General features: G+C 32.0%; 3 protein-coding genes and 1 pseudogene across 3 annotated transcripts; 2 read left to right on the forward strand and 2 right to left on the reverse strand.

The window, feature by feature from the left end:
• Nucleotides 1–931: 931 nt before the first annotated feature.
• Nucleotides 932–1,822, forward strand: LOC112595564. The gene has a single exon (XM_025340818.1). It carries the CDS (start codon nucleotides 932–934, stop codon nucleotides 1,820–1,822), a length of 891 nt encoding a protein of 296 aa, XP_025196603.1.
• A 5,687-nt stretch (nucleotides 1,823–7,509) lies between these two features.
• On the reverse strand, nucleotides 7,510–9,056 carry LOC112595565 (annotated as a pseudogene).
• A 4,494-nt stretch (nucleotides 9,057–13,550) lies between these two features.
• LOC112595567 lies at nucleotides 13,551–14,519 on the reverse strand. The gene is made up of 3 exons (XM_025340819.1): nucleotides 14,507–14,519; nucleotides 13,990–14,384; nucleotides 13,551–13,937 (listed from the first exon to the last, which is right to left on the reverse strand). The coding sequence occupies exons 1-3, from the start codon at nucleotides 14,517–14,519 to the stop codon at nucleotides 13,551–13,553; spliced, it is 795 nt and encodes a 264-aa protein (XP_025196604.1).
• A 6,483-nt stretch (nucleotides 14,520–21,002) lies between these two features.
• Nucleotides 21,003–24,478, forward strand: LOC112595568 (zinc finger BED domain-containing protein 1-like). Its single transcript, XM_025340820.1, has 3 exons — nucleotides 21,003–21,539; nucleotides 21,618–21,856; nucleotides 24,271–24,478. The coding sequence occupies exons 1-3, from the start codon at nucleotides 21,003–21,005 to the stop codon at nucleotides 24,476–24,478; spliced, it is 984 nt and encodes a 327-aa protein (XP_025196605.1).
• Nucleotides 24,479–24,816: the final 338 nt, after the last annotated feature.

Below are 24,816 nucleotides of genomic sequence, written 5' to 3' on the forward strand. Positions count from 1 at the left end.
CTAGAGGAGGTTTTTTAATATATATATATATATATATTTATCAAAATTATATTTTTTTGAATATATATTTATATATAATGTTATAGTCCGGGCAACGAAAACTGGCCGGTGACCCCCGTGACCCGCCTGCCTTATACCAGTGGTTAGCCTTGGGTTCTCAAACTGCACCGCGCCGCCGAGATGTTCACACAATAGGCGCTCGGCATGTGTTTTTTTTGTCCCTTATTCAATTCACAATTTAGGTACCCTAAAACTGGTATATAACAGGTGGAGAACTGGAATGTATTATGGAGGGATCGTACACGTGTATAGTGTATACGGCTGTTGATTTTGTGCATTATGCTACAGACATTTGTAACAGACGGTGTGTTGTACCTACGATTTTGAAATCAGTTTTGTGAATATTTGTTTTTTTCTTGTGTTTGAATACATTTTTGTACAAGGATCTATTAAAAATGTCTTTAAGTAATAGTGATACACGCAGCCAGAGTAAACAAATTGTTTATAATGTTTATAAATATTTAAAAGAACTGTCATCAAAACCGGATTTAACTGCCGATTTCTTTAAACAAGCTCAAATACGTACCGGCGAAGCTTGTGGATTGTCAGAGCGCACTGTCAGACGTATTTGTTCTGAAACAAAACATGCAGAAGATAAACCCGATGAATCAAAGTCAGTTGTATCATTCAAATCTCCACGCAAAGGCTACAAACGTGCGAAAATTGTATCAGAGCTCGACGATTTTGATTCAGATGTCGTTAGAAGAACGGTACACGAGTTCTACGATCGAGGTGAGTACCCAACTGCGAATTGAATATTGAATGCTTTAAGACAGAAAATCAATTATACTGGGTGCTTACGTTCGGTGCGAAATCTATTGAAGAATTTGAAATTTTCTTATAAAAGTGTAATGATGGTCGAAAATTTTTAATGGAGAGAAATGACATTGTTGCACTTCGATATAAATTTCTTCGAGAAATTTGTACGCTGCGCAAGGCAAAAGATGATCGCCCTATCGTGTATATTGACGAAACATGGGTCAACCAAAACCATTCGAGGTCAATTATATGGCAAAATGAATGTAGCACTGAAGGTTTGAAAGTTCCTACAGGAAAAGGAGGTCGGCTTATCGTGTGTCACGCTGGATGTTCTCGTTACGGGTTTATTCAAGGGTCCAAGCTAGTATTCCGTAGTAATACAGGCAATACCGCCGACTATCATAGTCAGATGAATGCTGAAGTATTTCAAAAATGGTTTATTGAACTATTAAATAATCTTGAAGAACCGTCTGTCATAGTTATGGACAATGCGTCATATCATTCCACGTTGGCAGAAAATTATCCAAAAAGCAATTGGAGAAAAGCTGACGTACAAAAATGGTTAACTGAAAAAAATATTGAATTTAGCCCGCTTGAAACGTTACCAGAACTTCACCAAAAAATTAAAGCCTTAATTCCACGCGAAAAGCAATATTTGCTTGACCAAATTGCTTTAGAAAATGGACACGAAGTAATACGGTTACCTCCTTACCATTGCCAATACAACCCAATCGAATTTATTTGGGCCCAAGTTAAGAGTCGAGTGGCGAAAAACAACAATACGTTCAAGATGGTGGATATCGAACGTCTTACCCACGAAGCGTTAGATGCGGTAACCAAAGAGGATTGGGAGAAGTGTGTAAGACATGCCGAACAATTACAAGAATTAGATAACCAAAAGGAAATCCTTAGAGACACCATAATGGAACCAATAACTTTGACGATAATGCCTGATGATAGCGATTTCAGTGATGAAGAATCAGATACAGAGCAATTGGAATAACTATTATTTTATTATTTTATATTATGATTTATTTTATTTAATGTATATATAAAATATATTTGTAGATTGTTTTGCAATTATTATTAACTATTAATAAATTGTATGTATAGTATATATATTGAATAATGTTTTATACTAATAATTTTTTTAACCATTTTGTCCCATCATTCGTATAATAATAAATGAATATAATATACCATGGTAATAAATTAATTTAAAAAAACGCGCCAATTAGTTTTGGAAGTATAACGACCCCTGAGTGGAAATGGCCGCTAGAGTCGCGCCGGTCACCGAACAGTTTTCGTTGCCCGGACTATAGTATTCACACATACTTATAATGTATTTAATGTTTGATTCGTACTCGATTTTTTTATTCTCGTTTTTAAATAACAAAAAAAAAAATCTCTAATTTCAGAATAAAATGACACAAGAATATATCAACAAAGGCGAATTAAAAAAACTTTATTTTCAATTAGAAAAAAACAAGGTGTCAGAAGACGCAGCTGAAAGAATTAAAAAAAGAAAAAATTAAATTAATTAATCATAAAATTAGAAATATATTTAGAAAAAAGTATTCTAGTTTAATAGAAATAGAAAAATTTAAAGTTGAGAAAAAAAAAATTTTAAATGATTACATTTACTCTAATTATATTTTGAGTAAATGTAATCAACTGATATACCTAAATATATTCTTTTTAAAAAATATAATTTAACATAATATTCATAATTATTATAGTAAATATATCTTATTACATTATCTGATTTTTCTAAATATTATAAAGTTTTTTATTATTATTATATTAAAAATAATATATATATATATATTTGATAAGACTTAGTAAATATTTTAATCGTATTATGTTTTTGAACACAACAAAAAAAATTTAATTTTATACCTATTTAAAAACTTATCAAAATACATAATGATACAAACAAAATTTTTGAAATAAACCTAAGACAAATAAAAATACTGATTTAAGTTAAGGATGAATACATATATTTCGATTTTTTTCAGTCTACGCGCACCGCTTGACGTAACAGGTTGTCCGTTCGATCGTAACCGATTTCCTACGCGCGTTCTGTGTTCATATTCAAACCTCGGGCATGGCGCCCATTAATAAGCCGTCTAATCCTACTAAAAACACCGCTCACAAACGAACAGCTAGCATAGCTCTTTCACCTCGGGAAAACATCAAAAACAAATTCTCACCTTTATCGGACCTAGTAGACACTGACAACGACCAATCAGACAACATTAAAATTGATACGCCGGAGGTAAGACAAAAAATACCACCTCTTTATGTTTACGATATCACAGATTATATTCACTTTCGCGACACAATAACTCCTATGATAATAGATGAGTTTAGCATAGCTAACAAAAATACTGTCTTGAGACTTAATCTCACATCAGTCGATGACTACCGCACTCTCACTAAATATTTTACCGAAATCAAAATAAAATATCACACGTATCAACTTCCAGAAGACCGAAACTTATCCGTAATAATTAGAAACCTCCCCACATCTATACCTGAAGAACAAATCTTTAACGCAATTACCGATCTAAACTTCACTGTTGTCTCAGTAACTCGACTTCAAAATAAACATAAATCTCCCATACCGATAGTAGCGGTACTACTCGAAAAAACGGCAAAAGATATTTTTTCAGTAGACCGTCTACTAAACTGCATTATATCTATCGAAAACCGTAAAACTGATTCCAACATACCTCAATGCCAAAATTGCCAAAGATTCCAGCATACCAAAAACTTCTGTAAACTTCCGCCCAGATGCGTAAAATGTTCGGGAGATCATCACTATTCCGCCTGCACAAAAGATTTTTCTACCCCCCCTTACCTGTGTAAATTGTCTGGGGAATCACCCAGCTAATTACCGAGGTTGCACAGCTTACAAACAACTAAAAATTAAATCTCGGCAAACAAATTCAAAAAACTCTACTACCCATAAGCAGTCTAATACCGAAGTTAATATATACAGCAACAATCACGCATCCACGTCACAAAATGTTGCTTATAATCACCTCTCTCAGAATAGCACAAACCCACCTGTCTTCAGTAATATAAACAAACAGTCCTATGCAGAGATAACAAAAACAAATACCTACGATCATCGGCAACTACCTCCCTCCCAACCAAATATCCAAAGCGAGCTTCTGCAGTTACTAATGCCCACCATAAATTCACTATTACAAGAAATTATAAAAAAAGTCATCGAATATATCCCAACGTTATTAAGTCAAGTAAATGGCAGTCAACTTCAATAATATTTATAATACTAATTTAGTTATCATAAATTGGAATGCCAATGGCCTTAAACAAAACAGAAATACTTTTGCTGCATTTTTGAACTCTCACAATGTAGATATAGCCTGCATCAGCGAGACACATTTAATTATCGCAGATAAGATAAAATTTAATGGCTATGTCACTTATCGCAAAGGCAGATTAGCAGTTCGACCTTCAGGCGGCGTAGCTATTATAATTAAATCTAAAATAAAACACCATCACACTTTTATACCTGCTCAAAAAATCAGGGTAGAACACGAATCCGTACGTTTTGTACCCAAGAGTTTAGTGCAATGTTGCCAGATTTGTCTATTTGACTTAGGCCGGGGCCACACATAGCGATTGAGCCGCAGCGGCTGAACCGCCAAAAAATTTCAAAATTTTTGATTTTAAATGCAACCGCCTGATTACATTTTTAAAATTTTAAAATTTTTTATATTTCATACGAATCGACTTAAAATATTTATTAAGTATTGTATAATTTTATCTTTTTATTATTATATAAATTTTATATTTTAAACGAATTAACTATAATTAATATTAAATAGCGACATATAAAATATTTATCAAGTATTATATAATTATTTTTTTTACATTTTTAAAATTTTAAAATTTTTTTTACACGAATTGGCAATATTAAATGGCAACATTGCACAGACAATCGTACGCAATCGTGTTGTTTTTGGGGCCTTTTTGACAATCTATTGTTTGAACAAAATCGTACGGAATCGTGTTCCCAAAAAGGTAAAACGTACGGAATCGTGCTTTACCGCTACAATCATTGGAAGCAGTGGCAATTACGATATCTATCAACAATGTAATTACAACTCTAATTAGTGCATATCAATCTCCAAGTTTTAAAATGTTCACAAGTGATTTCGATAAAATTCTTTGCAGTTTTCAAAAAGTAATGATCATTGGTGACCTGAACTCCAAACATACCACTTGGAACTGCAAAATGACAAATCAAAATGGTCGTAAATTACATAAATACTTTTCAAATACTTCAGCAATTATTTCTTCACCTGACTCCCCGACGTATTATCCATACGACCAAAATAGAAATCCTGACATACTAAACGTAATATTATTAAAATCAATACCTCTATCAATTCATCAAGAGCCCTTATTTGAACTTGACTCAGACCACCTGCCTGTTAAAATTAAAATAGGGGGCACCCTAAGTGTATCTACAAAATCACGTAAACTTATAAACGGCAAACCAAACTGGGAAAAATTTAAAACTTATATAACTCACAATATAAAAATCCCGAAAAACATAAATAACACTTATGCAGCCGACGAAGCCACAAACCATTTTCAGGAAATTATTCATCTAGCAGCGGAACACTGTTCAAACCCGTCTTGTAACATATCTCAAATTAATACTTTTTCTCAAATACCTACTTCAATTCTAAAATTGATAAAAATAAAACACCGTACCAGAAGACTGTGGCAGCTCCATAGACGAACTGAAGACCGGAAAAATCTTAATTATCTTACTAAAAAAGTAAAAACTTTACTCGAAGAACAAAGAATAGCCTCATACCAAAATTATTTATCTACAATTCATCCTTCGGACTCAAACCTATGGCTCGCTACCAAACGTTTAATTAAACCAAACGCTAGTGTTATACCCCCGTTAAAATCTGATAACGTTTACCTAAACTCAAATGCTGAAAAATGCGAACTCTTTGCCAAAACCCTAGAAAATACTTTTTCACCGAACAATATTGTTGACACCGAAACAGAAACCGCGGTGCGCAACAAACTTATGGAACCAGATATTCATCCACAAAACATACTTCCTTACACCACCTCTACTGAAATTAATGAAATAATAAAAAGATTACCAAACAAAAAATCTCCAGGACACGATCTCATCACAAATGCTATATTTAAAAATATCCCAATAAAAGCAATCACATATTTATCTACTTTATTCAATTCATTAATGAGAATCGGCCACTTTCCAACTGAATGGAAAAAAGCCACAATTATAATGATAAAAAAACCTGGAAAAGACAACAAAAGCCCTAATAGTTACCGGCCCATAAGTCTACTATCTTCAGTCTCCAAAATATTTGAAAAAATCATATACACCAGATTAACAAAACATATAGATGCAACTGAAGCCATTCCACATCATCAATTTGGTTTTAAACCAAAGCACTCAACTACTCAACAACTCCTCCGCCTAACTGAACACATAAATAATGGTTTTGAAAAAAAACTTCACACCGGTGCAGCCTTTTTAGATATTGCGCAAGCATTTGATCGTGTCTGGCACGACGGCCTACTATTCAAATTAAAAACATTAAATACCCATCCTACCATCTTTAATATAATTAAATCCTTCCTCTCTGATCGTTGTTTTGCAGTTCGCATAAATGACACCAGTTCAACAATAAAAAAAATAACAGCCGGTGTTCCCCAAGGATCCAAAATCTCTCCCCTGCTTTTTAATTTATACATCGCGGACTTTCCCACTACACCTAACACAGAAGTTTCCCTATACGCTGACGACAGTGTTGTCTTTTCAAGCTCCAGCGATGTCCACATTATTACTGATAATATACAGAGCCACTTAAACAAAATAAAATGCTGGGCGAAAAAATGGAAAATTATCCTAAACCCCTTAAAAAGTACGGCAGTACTATTTACACTTCGTCATCCCAATAACCCTCCCTCTCTAGTACTTAATGGCGACAACATATCCTGGTCTCCAACAATAAAATATCTAGGAGTTATCTTAGACAAAAAATTAACCTGGAACCCTCACATTTCTTCGACTTAAAATTCTTTATCCCTTAATCAACCGTCAAACCACCCTAAGCTGGAAGTGCTCCATGCTTCTTTACAAGCAAATTCTACGACCATTAATACTCTATGCTGCCCCTATCTGGGGATACTGTGTCAAAACTCACATGAATAAAATTCAAGTCTTCCAGTCCAAGATTTTACGCATAATATCCAACGCGCCGTGGTTCGTCAGAAACGAAGCACTTCACACAGACTTCAGACTCCCGATGGTTAAATCCTACATACAGAATCTCTCAGTCAATTTCTTTGGCCAACTAAACAACGCCAATAGTGCAAAATATTTCAAACTCAACGACAAGCCTAACCTCCGACGTCTTAAGTGCGGACGTCCTCATGATGCCCTTTCTCAACGTCAATAATATGTGTATATATAAATATTTAAAAAAAAAAAAAAAAAAATTATACACCTAGATTAACTAATTATTACGATGTCACATTTTATTATCTAGCTATTCATCTATGGAAATAACTGTGATTGTATTTACTTATTTATTTATAACAACTATTGCATGTTAAAAATTTGTCTTTTTATCAATAAGTTAGATGACCTTGTTGTCAGTAACACTTTATTAAAAATAAAAAAAAAATAACCCAAAAAAAAAAAAAAATTACGATTTAAAAAAATTAACGAAAACTAAATGATATTATACCTATGTAAAATTTTTAACAAAAAATGAAATAAATCTGCAAAAAAACAAAAAAAATGAAAATAATTTATCAACGAAAACTAAATGATATTATACCTATGTAAAATGTTTAACAAAAAATGAAATAAATCTGCAAAAACAAAAAAATGAAAAAAACTTATTAAAGTTAATGAATAATACATATAATACAATATTTCAAATTTAACGAAAACTGTATTTTTTTTTTTAAATATTGAATATATATAACATAACATTTTTTAAAACTGGAAAAAATAGAAAAAAATATACCTAAACAGAAAAAAAAATGATATTAAATAAAAATATATTATATTATAACTTTTTTTTGGTATTGATGTAAATAAGTATTGTTTCTATAAATAGTTCATATATTCGTAAAAATCTCGTAGAGAATCACCTTCTGTTGATGTAAACGGTTGTATAATACAATGAATCTAGCGTACGGATGGCAAAGTTCCAGTAACTATCTTAGTTCCACATTACGGTTATTGAATAATCGTTTTATGCGTCGCCTAGACGATTCGTTAACATTTTCAACCATTCCGTATCCGATTATTCGATTGCTATAATGGTGTGGAATAACATATGAATCTATTGACTACTTAATTCAGAAACATTAATATATAGTTTAAACTACTATAACACATAAAGACACTATGATAAAAAAATAAATATATATTCAACTTATTTAAATTATGAAAAATTAAAATGATTTATTTTAACAAAAAATTAGCCCATAATAAAATTATATGTATTTTTTAGATAACATCAATATTTAATAGTAATTAATGATAACATAATATAATTTTAATTTTAATTTACGAAATTTAGGAGTGTATGCTAAAATTACTAAAACAATTTGATAAAAAAAAATTGTCATTATGAGGTAATTTAATTAAAAATATAATTACCTAAGAGTTCGGCTTTAAGATCTCGAACATATACATCATCACTAAAATGTTCAGAACACATATATGATAAACAAGGATTCATACTGTCTCCTCTTCTACACTTAATAGTCCACTTATTTTGTAGCTCTGGGTCTTTTGGAAACCTAAAAATTAGAGTAAAATCTATATTTTTGTTTGAAAGTATGCTAACTGAGCAATACCTAGTATGGCAATAGTATAGCAATACCTATATGGCCTATTGGTCATTTCATTTGAATATTTAAAAATATTGCAACTTGTAACTTAAAACTGTAGGTACTAAGTATACATTCCCAAACAAATTAATATTTATTTAATACATACGATTGAATTTACATTTATAATTAACTTAGTTAGTATTAAATTAATTATATTATTATTATTATTATTATTACCTGTAAAATGATATATTAGTATTTCCAAATCGCTTCACCTTGCCAGCATAATTAATGCATGTTGCTACAGCTCAACATGATCCACCTTTGGGTTTTAATGATTTTGTTGTCATGTCTTAATATTTTTTAGTACTAAACGTGGATTGGACAAAATTTAATGAGCAAAAGAAAACACGTGAATTATAATGACTGAATACAGCAGTTGAACCACAGAACAGATTAAATTTAATGATTGAACCAGTGGTTTTCAACCTTTTTAACAATGTAGCACACTTCTTCTTCTACAAAATTTTTGCGGCACATCAATTCATATAATACGTGAAGCATATATTTTTATATATAATACATATATATATGTATACAAAATTAATTTCATCAATAGATTTATCGCGGCACACCAGTGTGCCGCGACACACCGGTTGAAAACCACTGGGTTGAACGATAATAAACAAACACTTTGTACTTTGGCTGACGTCACGGCGTGGTTTCTCCCACTCCTATCATTTCATAATTTGTAAATGAGGTAACCTCTATTATCTATAAACCTTGGGTGTCTTTTTTTTTTTTTCCATCTTGAAACCGGGAACGGGTGGGAACTGTTTAGCACAATACTGCCACCCGAACCCGTATCGTTTATTCACCATAACAAAAAATTACAACAAACATAGCGATACATACTATATATACATACGTGGGGGCCTCTAACCACCCTAGGTATTTGGCCTTCAGCCCACAAACTCAACCACCATATATTAATCGCGCCTGTCTGGACCGCTCCGCATCCTCCTTCCGCTCGAGAATAACCTCCACCATTCTGCCAAACGCCAACCTCTGCTTCTCCGCCATGGCCTCAATACGTCGTCTCCTGAACGCATCATCTGGAAGGAGCTCCTGCTCCGGCCCCATGATGATATCTGGCACATCACTGGGCCGTAGTGGCCGGCCGACGCATTGCTCCATCTCCCGTCCGTCTTCTGCCCAGAACGGACAGTTAAACAAGGTGTGCTCCACAGTGTCCTCCGGCTCTTCGCAGTGCATGCAGCAGGGGTTAGCTGCCCTTTTCCTCTTCCACAGGAAGTACTGGTAGCATCCGTGACCCGTCAACGCCTGGGCCATGCGAAATGTCATGACTTCAAGCCTTGACTGATACACCCACCTTCTGATATTTTAAATCATCCTCCTCGTCCACGCCGCCTTCGTCGTGTGGTCCCAAATCACCTGCCAATCGTGCAGTGTTACCTCACGCTCCTGCCTCCTTATGACCGCCACCGTCGTGAGCTCTCGCTTGCGCTCCTCAATTCTGCGTCGCTCATCGGCCAGCAGGTGGGCCGGAGGCATTCTTGCTAAAACCAGAGCTGCCATATCGGACACGGTCCTATAGCACCTCGCAACACGAATAGCGGCACCTCTCTGGGCCTGACTGAGGGCCGACCTATTCCGAGCCGTCTTTGCTGCCTTCAGAGCCCAGACCGGTGAAGCATACAACAGCTTGCTGAGCGCCACCGACATGAGTAGCCGCCTCCTACATGCCGAGGGCCCCTGGATGTTTGGCATCAACCTTCCAAGAGTGGACACCGTTCGCCTGGCTGCAGCTGTCACTAGTCTGATATGGTCACCAAAGTTAAGTCTCGTGTCCAACTGAACCCCGAGGTACCTCATCGAGGACTTAACTGGGATTTGCTGTCCACCTAAAGTAAACGTAGGATTCCGATAGGCCCATTTGTTGGTTAGGACAACCGCTTCCGACTTCTGCGGTGCCACCTGCAAACCGTTCTCCTGCATCCATCTGTCAATTGACTGCAGCGCTGCATTACCAATGATTTCCAAGAGGTCCGCATTGGGTGCCGTGATGACCAGAGCAATGTCGTCAGCGAAACCCACCAATTTCACAGCTTCGTGGAGCTCCAGCCGCAGTAGATCGTCATAGAAGATGTTCCATAAGCAAGGTCCAATGACCGAACCCTGCGGAACACCACACAAAACCTCCATCCTGGTTATATCGCAATCATCGCCATTTACCAATAAGGTACGGCCACCCATATAGGACCGCAAAAGGCGTACCAAGTAACCTGGAAACCCACGTTTCTGAAGTGCTGCATCGATGAGACACCATGACGCCGAGTTGAAGGCATTCCTCACATCTATGGCAACCACAGCACACAAATGCCTACTGCGTGCTGGACCCCTGGCTGCCTTCTCTGCTGGGTGTCTGAAACCGTACGCTTGATAGTTAATCGATCTAATTATTTTGAACGTGTGCTTAATAGATAGTCGATCTAATTAGTTTTAATACTTATTTGACCGTGTAGAGTTTCGCTTACGGTCGATTTAAATGAGAGTTTTTGTGCGATACGTAGATTGATTTCATTAAGATTTTGATCTAAGTTAGAATAAAATCGGGCACGAATTGCACTAGGTTGCATGGCACGGAGCTATTTACCCCGGTGTGTATTGCTACGCTGACCGCGGTGAACTACGGTTCTAAAATTTTTAGATGAAAACATTCATAATTAATTTTATATATAAATAATAAAGTTAAGTTATTGATTTACTATTCCCCATATGTACGAGTTTTTAATAACTTAAATTAGTATATTTAATATTTTTCTAATATGAATATGTTATCTTCATGTAATATTTAAAGAATTAGTAAAAATAAATATATTGTAATCAAGAGTAGTTAATGTAGGTATGTTAATTTAATTTTTATTAATTAATCTAGGGTTTTAGACATGTCAAGTCTTAATATTTTTAATTATGTAGTTATGACCTTACCCAAATTTTGCAAAAATTTGCACTACGGAAATTTGTTCATACCCTAGTAAAATTATTGATAACTAATGTGTTCATTACCTTTGATAAATAATATATAATAAATTAATGTCCATTATTTGGTCTATACACACACAAGATAGTTTTGAAATAAAATCAATGTGTGAATAGGCTTTTAACTACTCTTAGGACTATATTAGCTTATTTCAAGAATGACAAACCTATGACCTGAATGTCTACAAATGAAAAGATAAGATCTTAAAAAATAAAAAAAAAAATGATTAAATAATTATATGACATAAAGGTGTAGAAATTTTTGCCATTCTTGAGTTGAGATTTTTTAAGCTAACAAAAAATTGTAATTGTTGCATGAATATTATTACTTCTGACCAAATATTAAAAGAACATAATATGATTCAAACACGTCAATATGAGAATTGTGACTTGACTTATCCAAATGCAGTGGCGATGGACATTTTTAATTATTTAATAGAAATGTTGAATCTTAATTTTGACAAATTTGTATACAAATGTAACTCTAAAGCGTCTTATAACTATTTAATTTGTTTTTAAAGACTGCTACTAATCTTCTGATTTATTCTTATATAACTTATGTAAATCGAATATCGACAAAAGGTGAAAAATCTGTAACATCTGATCAGATGAAAATTAATGCTATGGTATACCATGACAAATATGCAAAAAAGAAAAATGTACTATTAAGACAAAATGTAAACTATGTATAATTAATTATGTAAATAATAAATTGTAACAGTAGCGGCTCGTGGTACGGTGCACAGAAGCTCATGAACCACCCAAAAAAATTATTATATGCCATAATAACATAATATAATTGATGATTAGGGATGAGAAGTTATAGGAGCTAAAATAGACAAAATATGCATGCAAATATGTAAGGAAAAATTATGATATACGCATAAAAAATTTAAAAATATGCAAAAAATATATTACAATACGTATGTAATTTTTTCCATAAATAAAAACATGTTTAAAATAAATTAATATAAATAATATCCCATTAAATTTGTTTCTATTAAATTATAAATAATTTTTAACTGAGTGATAAAATAATTAATATAAAAATAAATATAAAGTATAAAAATCAATATAAAAATGATTGGTCAGACTAAAGCTAGGCGCAAATTGAGACGTAGGCGACGCAGCGCAGCGTAGCACAAGTCAGCGTAGGACCGAACTGCGTGACCCGTGTGAGCGAATATTACTACACAGTATTTCAACGCAGTTGCGTATAATCATTCGATGAAAACATTTGAGACATGATGGCTCACGAATTATTTAAATTAGATTTAAGTTCGGAATCCGATTCTGATGAGGAATTAGATGAACTGGTTTTATATTCTTTAATTAAACGAAAAAAGTCACGAAATAGTGATTTTAAGAAAAAAAGAAAGAGTCACGGAGAATTTGTTTTGACAACGGAATTATCTGAAAAACAATTTACTAACTACTTCCGCTTAAATAGATGTCAATTTCATGAAGTTCTCAATATTATAAAGGATACTATTTTTTCTGAAGGGTGTAATGCTCAAAGACCTATTGATCCTGAAAAAAAACTCGCCGTGTTCTTATGGTAAGTTTTTAAATATTTATTTAAAAATTCAAATAAAAAAAAGTACATACATACTTATATCATAAAGTAAATTCGCATTAATTATGAAAAATATATATATATTGTGTGTTTTAATAATATACACAATATTAAAGTAGACCTATACTTTATTTTAAATTATTAAAAAGTACATAAAATATTATTGATATAACCAAAAAATAAAAATGAAGTAACTCAAACTAATTCATTCAGAAAAATTGTTAATATAATTTACCATGTCGTTACTATTTTCACAAGTTTGTGTATTCACGTAATAAGTGTCAGACGAAGAAGTTTCGTGAGAACTTAAAGAGTTCTGTTCATAACTCCACGCAGCAGTAGACCGAGGTTGCTCATGGTTTGTTTGTTGAAATGTTGTTGGAATATTCAAGAGATTAACCTCGGCTTTTGAAACCACTTTATATAATTCTTTTTTTATGAAATATTGAGATGCTGGTGACAATTTTTGTGTAGTGTGGTACATTGACATGAAAAAATGGTACAATGGATCATTTGGGATTTTCGAATCCTCTAACCTCTTACGTTCCAGCGCTCTCTCTTTTGCTCTTTGTTCTCGACTTGCTATTGATTGCTGGAATAAGTTAGTTATGTCATCTTTTTTTTTTTGAGTGGTTGTTTAAAACCCGATTTCTGAACGCCAATGATGATGTAGTATTTGTCATACCTTCAACAGAATCTTCTGTTGCGTCTACGTTTATATCATGTTCATTATTTTTGTGTACGAGTATTTCATTATCATTTTCTAATGTTGGTGCTTCTATATCATAATTATTTTCTGATATTTGTTCTTTACCTATTATTTCATCTTGTATAAAATCATCTTCGTCTTCGCTATTTAGTACATTAGAACTTCGTTTTCTATTTGCCATGTACGGCAACAAATATTCCATTTGTTTTTGGAATTTCCATTGTTTTATTATTTCAGCTGCAGCTCCACTTTTAAAACATCTTTTCTGTCTCCGGAGAGCATCTCTGTGGCAACTTCTCAATTTCGCCCATGTGGCTTTCACAGTTTCACCTGCAACCACAAAATGTTGAAATATATTTTATAAATATTTTTAAAGAACGTTTGAAGTTATTTTACATTTGTATAAAACTATACCTAGCATCTATTGTAATTTGCAAAATATATTTATTTACAGGTATTTAGCATCAGGAGATAGCTATTAAAGTATTGCGTACAGTTACAGAATGAGTGATCGAACGGTTTCAAACATAGTAAACGAAGTATCCTTGCTATATGGAATACAATGCACACATTATATTTACCACAACCCACAATGGAAATGTGGAAATTGATAGCTAAAGATTTCGAACAGATATGGCAATTTTCACACTGCGTTGGCGCATTGGATGGCAAGCATATCTTAATTAAGAAACCACCCAACAGTGGTTCGTCGTTTTACAAGTATAAACATACATTTTCTGTAGTTTTAATGGCTCTTGTTGACGCTCACTACAAATTCATAAGTGTTGATATTGGATCTATGCGAAGACATAGTGATTCAAATATTTTTTCGAGCGGTGCTTTGGCAAGAAAAATGAATAAACAAACTTTACAACTTCCACAACCTGCATTGTTACCCGATTACAATCAAACATTACCATTCGTGTTTGTAGCAGATAAAGGATTTCCGTTATGTGATAATATCATGCAACCTTATTCAAAAAGAAACATAACCGGAAATTTTGAAAATAAAATTTTCAACTATAGACTTTCGCGAGAGCGACAAACTGTCGAATGCACTTTTGGCATATTAGCTTCACGATTTCGAGTTTTTAGAAAACCGTTCGAAATTAAAATTGAAAGTGTGGATAATGTAATTAAGGCAGCTTGTGTATTACTTAATTATTTAAAAAACGAAATAACAATTTCAAATATTGTGCAGGGCGAAATTGATATAATGCCAGACTATCAATTACTGCCATTAAGTAACAACAACAGTAGAAGTGGGTCAAGTGCTTTTTTAGTGAGAAATAAGTTTACGCATTATTTCAATACAGTAGGAAGCGTACCTTGGCAAAAAGATTGTGTTTTTAGAGGTAAATACTAACTAATTTTGTACATAACATATAAAATAAATATAAATTTTGTGAAAAATGTTTATTTGTGTTATATTTAATTGGTCTATCCATCTATTTATATATTTTCTTGAATCGTTAAAATATTTCTAGTTGGTGTAATAAAATTAAATTTACGATAAGAAAATATGTAAAAATAGTCATCAATTTAATTATATAAATAATTGAAGTGACTAGTATAATATTATTGTAATATATAACAACTAGTGTATTATTATTGTATAATATATTTTATAATATAATTATGATGCATTTTATAGAAATTTTATATGAGATTATGCATTATTAACCTAAATCTTATTATACCTAACCTATGACAGTAAAATAAATATTTAAATATTAAAATAATAATAATAAAAATAATAATAATATAATAATTTATATTTTTATATTTTTAATCTAATAAATTATTCTTACCATTTTTAAATTTCAAATCTTTCGCAATATTTTCCCATATATTATTTTTCAATTTTGCCTTCATGTAGTCCGGATGGCTAGTGTCAAATAAGACACTGTATTGTCGAACTTCTTCAATAAGTTTTTTTTCCATAATATGTAGCTTAGTAAAAAAAAATTGAAAAAGTCGAAAAAGTTGAAAAATTGCGCTACACATTCGCAGGAAACTGTGTCATAAACACTGTGCGAAGCAGACTGACGTAGGAGCAGTACTGCGCTGCCCTACCCTGCAACTTAATTTACGCTCGTCTGTTCAAACCAGTAGATCACAAAAATTGTGTTGCGCTGTGTTACGCTGCGCTGTGTCGCCTACGTCTCAATTTGCGCCTTGCCTAATTGAGTAATAAACGATTAGATAAGATACTAATCCTAGATTTACTTTTATATATCTACCTACTATTAAATGTTATATTTCTACAATTTTCAAATTTGTTATCTGCATTTTTATTTTATTGATTATTGCAGACTACGAACACATACAATTCTATAAAATAATAAAATTTTCATGTCAGTTGTATTAAATTTCACATAATTTTACCAAATATGCATTTTTATGCACAAAAAAAACATGAATATGCAACTTTTGAGAAAACTACCAATTTATGCAAAAATTTGCAAAATTTAAATACCAAATTTCGATTCATTAGGTTATAAAACAGATTTTTATCTCACCTAGCTATAAATAGAAGATACAGAAAAAAATTTGCAAATCCTATAACTTCTCATCCCTATTGATGATTATGCAAATGGTCTGTAATTAAAAAAAATATAAATATTTATATTAATAAAAACAAGTTTTTATGTTAAGAAATATATTTATAAACGATTAAATAATATCGCGGAGCACAGTTGTTTGTGCTCCGGGTGGCCGTTTAAAAATTAGCTATATGTTTTTGTTGGAATTATCGTTCCTTTTGTGGAATCGTTCCAATCGGTACAGTTACAATAAAGTACCGATTCCAAAATACTCGTTACATCGGTACAATCGGTACATTTTTTTTAGTTACTATTGTACTCAGATTCGTATTGTTCCACGCTGAAAGATCAAGTATTCAAGTGTGTACTGTGTACTCGTTCTTGAAATATAATGGATAATTGATATTTATGAACGAATATGCTTCGACGCTTTGTACACCCATTATACAATACCTACTATTTTACTGTATTCGGAAATTATCACCGTTTTAATAATTATATAATGCAGTTACAATTAAATAAATATATGATTCATAAAAAACAATGTTTTATATATTATTATAAAATATAATGACATAAAAGTGTTGAAACTTGAAATATACAATATTAATACCTATTAGTTTATCACCTACTATTGTTAAATACAAATGCTAAATAAAAATAGATTTGTAAATACTTGTTTATTTATAAAAAAAACACAATAAAATAAAGAAATAAACATTTCCTGTGTCTGATTTCGGTATAGTTGATAGTTGTGAAATGTGTAATGATTAGGGCTAGGGACTTCATGCCCTATAAAACCTTAAAATATGCATGCATTTATGCACTTAAAAATGATCATATATGCTCTTAAAATCTTTTTATTTTCGAAAAAAACATTAAAATATTACAAACTTATATTACAAACTATTATTTATTAATTATTATTTTGATTGCTTCTTATTTAAACTCGCCTGTAACAGAAAAAAAAACAAACATTTCAAATATAAATGCATATTGTTTTTATAATTTAATATTTTTATAAATCTTACCCAAATGAATTGCATTGTGTCACTAAAATTTTTCTTATATTTTCAAAAGTGAATGAGCGGCGATTATTTGCCAATAAATTTTTGTATCTCGAAAACGAACGCTCGACATCAACAGAAGTTACTGGGGCGAATTTATAAAACTTTAAGTCGCTAACATTTAAGACTTAAGTCTTCAAGATTTTCCATAGAATTGTCTATGCCTTCTAAAATATTTGAAATTTGTTCAATAATTTCAAATCCTTTATTTTTTGACAGTACGTTTTCTAATTTTTTGTAAATAGCTTTTCCTTTTTCACCTTGTGGACTTTGCAGTTTTTCTTTAACAATTTTTACGACGGAAATAGACTCAAAAAGCATCATGTTTTGTTTTTCCAACCGTGTAATATAAGTTGAAAGAAAACTATAGTTCGAAGAAATAAATGCTAAGGTTGCTTTCAAATTTGGGTTGTTAAAAATATCTTTAGCTTTTTTGATGCTGCTCGCGTCATTTTCATCCAACTTGTTTATAATATTTTTTATGACTTCATAATTTTCACAGTAATAATTAGCTGCATCCAACCATGTTCCCCAACGAGTTAAAATTGGCTGTGGTGGCATTGGGATGTCAGGAGCTTCATTTTTAAATATTCGAGATCGAGTTGGTGCTTTCAAAAAGACTTTTCTTACATTAGATATAAGTTGGTCAACTATGTTAAAATATGAACGTAATTCTTCGGCCACACGATGAAATCCATGTACTATACATGTTACGTGTATCATCTTTGAGTAAAGTGCTTGAATTGCTTTTCCCGATTTCACCATATACGGCGCAGCGTCCGACAAAAATAACAAAACGTTATCATGATGTACGCCTTGTGGCCATAATATATTCATAGATTTATCAAAAAGTTTAAAAATAGTTTGATGGTTTGCCTTTTCTAATTCTTCTGTATTTAACAAAAATATCTCACCTGGTTCGTCAGTACGTAAAACTCCTATAATAACATTGGCTACAAAGCGGCCTTCGACGTCGGTCGTCTCATCAATAGATACCCATATTTTGTTATTTGATACGCAATTTCGTATTTTTGCTAAAGTATCTTGATAACAGTCATCTACATAGCCTTTGCGAAGAGTGGCCTCTTTTGGAATTTCTTTTCCTGTATATTCTTGTAAAAATGCTTTAAATTTTAAATTTTCTATTTTGTATAAAGGAATATTAGCAAATAACATAGCTTCACATAAATCTTTGTTAAACTGACATTTTTTAGTTGGCGGATTAAATTCTAGAAGCTGTTGACTTTTTTTTGATTTATCAATACGGTTTACTGACTTAATATGTTTTTCGGTTTTAAGGTGTTGCAATACAGTAAAACGTTTTTCAGCACTAAATTTAACTTCACAAAATTTACAAAACAGCACTGACTGATCAACTAAAAACACTGAACTACCAAATTCCGAAACATACGACAGTAGGCGACTAGATGTATTTGCCTTTACTTTAGGCATTTTTATTTTTAATTTTAAACTTTTATTCACACAAGATGCAACTACGCAAGACAAACACACGTACGACACGAATAGACGAATTGACATCAACTGACCGTATTCGGTGTATTCCTTATCGACCAATTTCACAATACACAAATAATTGGGAAAATACACGGTATAGCGATTATTTAATCTAATCTATTTTTATCCAATTTCTAGAAAATTCGTATATTAAATATTCTGTAGTTGTTGTAGGTACCACTACCTATGTATACAATATTTTTCTCTGTTATGCATGTATTGTTTTAAACTTGTTTAAATAAAATATGTGAAATATGCACTTAAAATACAAATAAAACAAAATATGCTCTTATAGGGAAAAAACAGCTGAATATACAAAATATGCAAAATAAAAATGATTGCTTTAAACTCCTAGTACAATGAAACAAATTTCTATATCACTTAGCTATGTTTAGAATGATTATTGACAAATATGCAAACTCCTATAAGTCCCTAGCCCTAGTAATGGTATTCGTATTCTATTAATAATATTTAATATTTACTTTATCAAGAATCAAAACTATATATAACCTATAATATATCACAATACACATACGTATAAATAATAATATTGTTTTGAGTGGTTTTTATTTTACATTACTGTAATTGAATTTATTTTCATTTGGTTAACAGTCGCCATTGGTAACCATCTTATTATCTTAGTTATTAAGTACTTAATTTTTATGAAGTTAAATAATTTGGTGTTTTCGAGATTTTTGAATCAACAACATTCTAAAAGGTAAATACTGGATTTATGTTAGATACTAAAATATTATTATTTTTAAATGGAGAAGAAAATTAGTGACATCTGGAATCACTTTTCAGTGATAAATAATGAGAAGGCAAAGTGTTCATACTGTTCAAATCCAATTTCGTATAAATGGGGTTCAACTACGAATTTAACCAAACATTTAAAAAGGAAACACTATGTACAATACGAAGTTAGAAAAATTCCACGTTTAGAAATGGTAGAGCAAAATTTAGATGAACATGAACCTGATGAACCTAACGAGAAAATACCACAAACCTCACAACCTCAAACTTTAAGTTGTCAACCTTTCACAACGACCAACATAAATACAAAAAAAACACGTCCATTACAAACTCGAGTAGATTCATATATTACGAAACCGATTTCTCTAAATAAACAAAAAATACTCGACGAACAGTTAGCAATTATGATTGCAAAAGAGTTTCAACCATTTAGTTTGGTGGAAAATGAAGAATTAAAAAAATTCGTTCATCTATTAAATCCTGGGTACAAATTACCATCTAGAAAAACAGTATCAAAATCATTATTACCACAGCTACTCAATGAAACTAAAGAAAGTGTGAAAAATAATTTAAATAATGCTCAATTTATAGCGTTTACTACTGATGGTTGGACCTCAATAAATAATGATAGCTTTGTTGCCGTGACCGTTCATTTTATTGATACAACAGAATGTGTTATAAAGTCTTTTTTACTTGGGTGTTTTAATTTTGAAAAATCTCATTCTAGTAATAATTTGTCGGTGTTTTTAAAAGATTGTTTTAATGAATGGAATATTAGTGAAAAAATCAAGGTTGCTGTTACTGACAATGCGACAAATATAACAGCAGCAATCAAAATGAATAAAAACTGGCATAATATACCATGTTAAGCTCACACAATAAATTTAATTGCTCAAGCTGGACTAGAAGAAATAAACCACGTATACAAAAAAGTTAAGAAAGTTGTCGAGTTTTTTAAACGAAGTACACAGTCATATAAAAAATTAAAAAATACACAAACTCAAATGGGTTATCCAGAATAGAAACTGATTCAAGACGTTACTACGCGCTGGAATTCAACTTTTGACATGTTTCAAAGGTGTATACTAATTAAAGAACCACTCATTTCCACAATTGCTATAATAGGTAACGTAGACAATTTGACTAACGAAGATTTTGAAATAATGCAACACTATTGTGAAATATTTAAGCCCTTTAAAGAAGCCACTGTTGAACTTAGTTCTAAAAAAGGCGTTTCAACTTCTAAAGTCTTAATTATAACTCAAATGTTACACTCTCACATTAAAAATAATATACAGAACATTCAACTACCACATACAATTCATTTGATGCTTTCTAAAATGCTAACGAAAGCCGATAAAAAGTTTGAAGGTATTGAAAATCAACGAGTATTAACAGAGGCAACTTTATTAGATCCACGTTTAAAAAAAAAAGCATTTGATAACCATATTATATACCAGCGTACGTACGATCAAATCGTAGAAAAAATTGGGGCAATAATTAAAAGGAATAAAAATAATGACGAACATAATATAAATACACCATTGAACAATAATGCAATAGAAAATGAAACATCTGAAATTTGGAAACACTTTGATGCACAGGTATATCGTATACTAAATTTATATATTTAATATATTTATAAGAGTTTGTAACTTAAATCATATTGTAATTGTATGTAGGTGTCAACACCAACATTAAGTACACCAACATCTGAAGCTATTGTGGAGATCGACAGATATATAAGTGAGCCGTTACTCGACAGAAAATCAGATCCACTTAAATGGTGGAATAATAGAAGAAATATCTATCCAAATTTGTTTGAGATGATGTTATTACGGTTGTGTGTGCCGTCGAGTTCTGTTCTGTGTAAACGAATCTTTTCAAAAGCCGGATATACTATTTCAGAAAGACGTAGCAGGTTATCGTTAAAAAACAATTATTAAAATAAGTAAAATTGTTCATCATTACTATTATTATTATTTTTAAACTTTAAAATCAATGCTTGTTAATTGTTATTAGTATTCATATTAAAATAATAAATTACAACGTAAATTAACATACTACGTAGTACGTACCGAAGTCGTGCGTTAGCGTGTGCGTAGAGTTTACGCGCAGAATTAGAAACGCAGTGGAACGAACAAAATATTTGTATTTCATGTCCTACTGTTAGTATAGTCGCCACTCGCCAGTCGGTACTCGGTATCGGTATCGCCTAATGGGGACCATTTTGTAGTTAGAAACTTTGTACCGACGTAACGTTTGAGGAACGATCAGCTGTACTCGTTCCTACTCGTTCCACCAATGTAATCGTTACTTTGTACCGAATACAGCAGTAACGACCCACCTCTACGTCGACACGCCGGTTTGTAATACATGGCAATTTGGAGCACATTTAATGTGTGCACCGATCCTATTTTATTGTCGCGATATCGTGTCATTCGTCGAAACGATAACGCATCATTGTACGGTATCCATCAACTGCTTCCAGTGTGCAGCTGTCAAATCAACTAATAACTACTATAATATCCATAGACTTATTATTATTATTATTATTATTATTATATGTCTATTATAATATTAACGTTGATAATATAAAAACAGATTAAAATCATATTGTTATGATTAGCTATTATTTGCCATTAGTTTCGTCAAACAGCGTGTCGTGTACGGTTTGCGTTTAATAGTTTCTTTGTACGAATATTAATATTATTAATTTTATACTTTTATTAATTATTTTTCGTGGGTATCTATCATTATTAGTATCATTATCTATCATTATTATATATTAGTTCAAACATGGTTACTGTTGAATATTTATCAAATAACAGTTTTTCAACTTTATCTCCGGAAAAAAAATTCGAAATAAAAAATGAAGGTAGGCCAACACCTATTTTAAGTATTTCTCAAATTACAAAATCTAAGTCTAGAGAATTTAAACGGAGTTTTAATTGTGATATTTACAAAAAGCGTGAATGGTTAGGTTAGGATGTTCTAAAGTAAATCGCCTTTTTTGTTTTCCTTGTATTTTTTTTCTCGATAATCTGGTGATAATAATTGTGTACAAAAAGATATTAACGATTTAGCTCATTTAAATATGAAAAACAAAATGCATGAAAAATTAACTTCTCACATTAGTTCACATTTAAGTTTAAATCTTCTAGGAAAACAAGATATTAGGCAACAACTCTCAAATGCAAACAGATTATCTATAAAACAATATAATGAAACCGTAGCCCATAACCGTTACATTTTATCAAAAATAATTGACTGCATTAAATTTTGTGGGGCTTTTGAGTTAGCTCTTCATGGATACAACGAGAAATCTGATTCTGTAAATCCTGATATATTTCGAGGACTGATTAATTTTAGTTCAAAATTAGACGATAAATTAAAAATGTATATTGAAAAGTCGACAGTCTTTAAAGGTCTTTCTAAATGTTGGATTGTATGTTATTTGTCATACGTCAGAATATAAAAAATGAAATACAACAACCTGATTTTTTTTCAAAAATTGCTGATGAAACTACAGACATATTATCTCAATTTCAAATGTCTATAGTGTTTAGATATATTTTATCTAACGGTACATCGGGTGAAAGATTTTGGGGATTTTTCATTCCCTCTGGACATGATGCCAAATCATTATCTGATTGTATAAAAGATAATTTAAAAGAAGTATCAAAAAATACTGATAAATTGATTTCACAAAGTTACAACGGAGCCGCCGTTATGAGTGGCCGATTCTCCGGCGTGCAAAAGCTTATAAGAGACGAATATAAATACGCTCACTTTGTTTATTGTTATGCACATCAATTGAATTTGATTTTAAGTAAAGCCACTACTCAAAACTGTGATGTTCGAATTATTTTTTCTTATTTGACCGACATCACAAACATTTTTTTCAAATTCCCCTCAAAGAGTGGCAATTTTAAATAAAATCGTTAACCACAGAATTCCACGTTCTTCAAATACTAGGTGGAATTTTAAAAGTCGTATAATTAACACCGTTTATGCAAATTATGAATCAATTATAGAATGTTTCGAAGAAATTGAAAATACTTTCAACTAGGACATTGCAATTAATCAAGCTGGAGCATTACGTCGATTACTATTTATATTTTGGTTGAATGTATTTCATCGTTTAATTCCACACGTTTACATTTTATACAATCAATTACAAAAACGAACCATTGACCCAATTCAAGTTTATAACGCAATAAATCAATTTAAAGAAAACATTCAAAATGAAAGAAATAATTTTTCAAATGAAGTGCCTGATGATGTTTTAACGTCCAAAAGAAAAAGATCAATTAATGTCACAAATGTTTCAAGGAATGCAGCTTCAAAGGATATATGTGATGTTTTTATTAGTAGCGTTCAGGACCGGTTTGAGTATAAAGATTATTTATTTGCTTCTTATTTATTTATATCCCCGAATTTTCCTTCATATGAAAAACATTTTCCACAACAATATTTCGACAAAACAATTGAATCTTATCCTGTATTTTATAACAATAAACTTGAAACTGAATTAAAATGAACATATAAGCGAACCGATTTTCGTGATGTGTCAGGGGCATCTTTCCGTGTGTTGTGGGGTTCAACCAGTTCTTCCGAGTAACCTCGGAGACACTCAGTCCCTTTGTATAGCCGCGAGGTTGTCTCTTCGGGACAGTAGTCCCGGATGACTTCGGGGGTCCTGCCCGGGGCGCCGCCTCACCTCGGGCGCCATAATGTGTGACCGCCGCGGCCAGAGCCCGACGGATTATCGCCTGAATCAAACCCCTTCTACTAAGGCGGTACTCCCACAACCACCACGAGTCCTTCCTCAAGTGTGCCTTTCCCGGTGCGGGCGAGCGCGAGTCCTCGGTGAGTCCA

Source organism: Melanaphis sacchari, unplaced genomic scaffold, assembly GCF_002803265.2.
Source record: "Melanaphis sacchari strain LSU unplaced genomic scaffold, SCAv2.0 Contig284_pilon_pilon, whole genome shotgun sequence".
NCBI classification, from domain to species: Eukaryota; Metazoa; Arthropoda; class Insecta; order Hemiptera; family Aphididae; genus Melanaphis; species Melanaphis sacchari.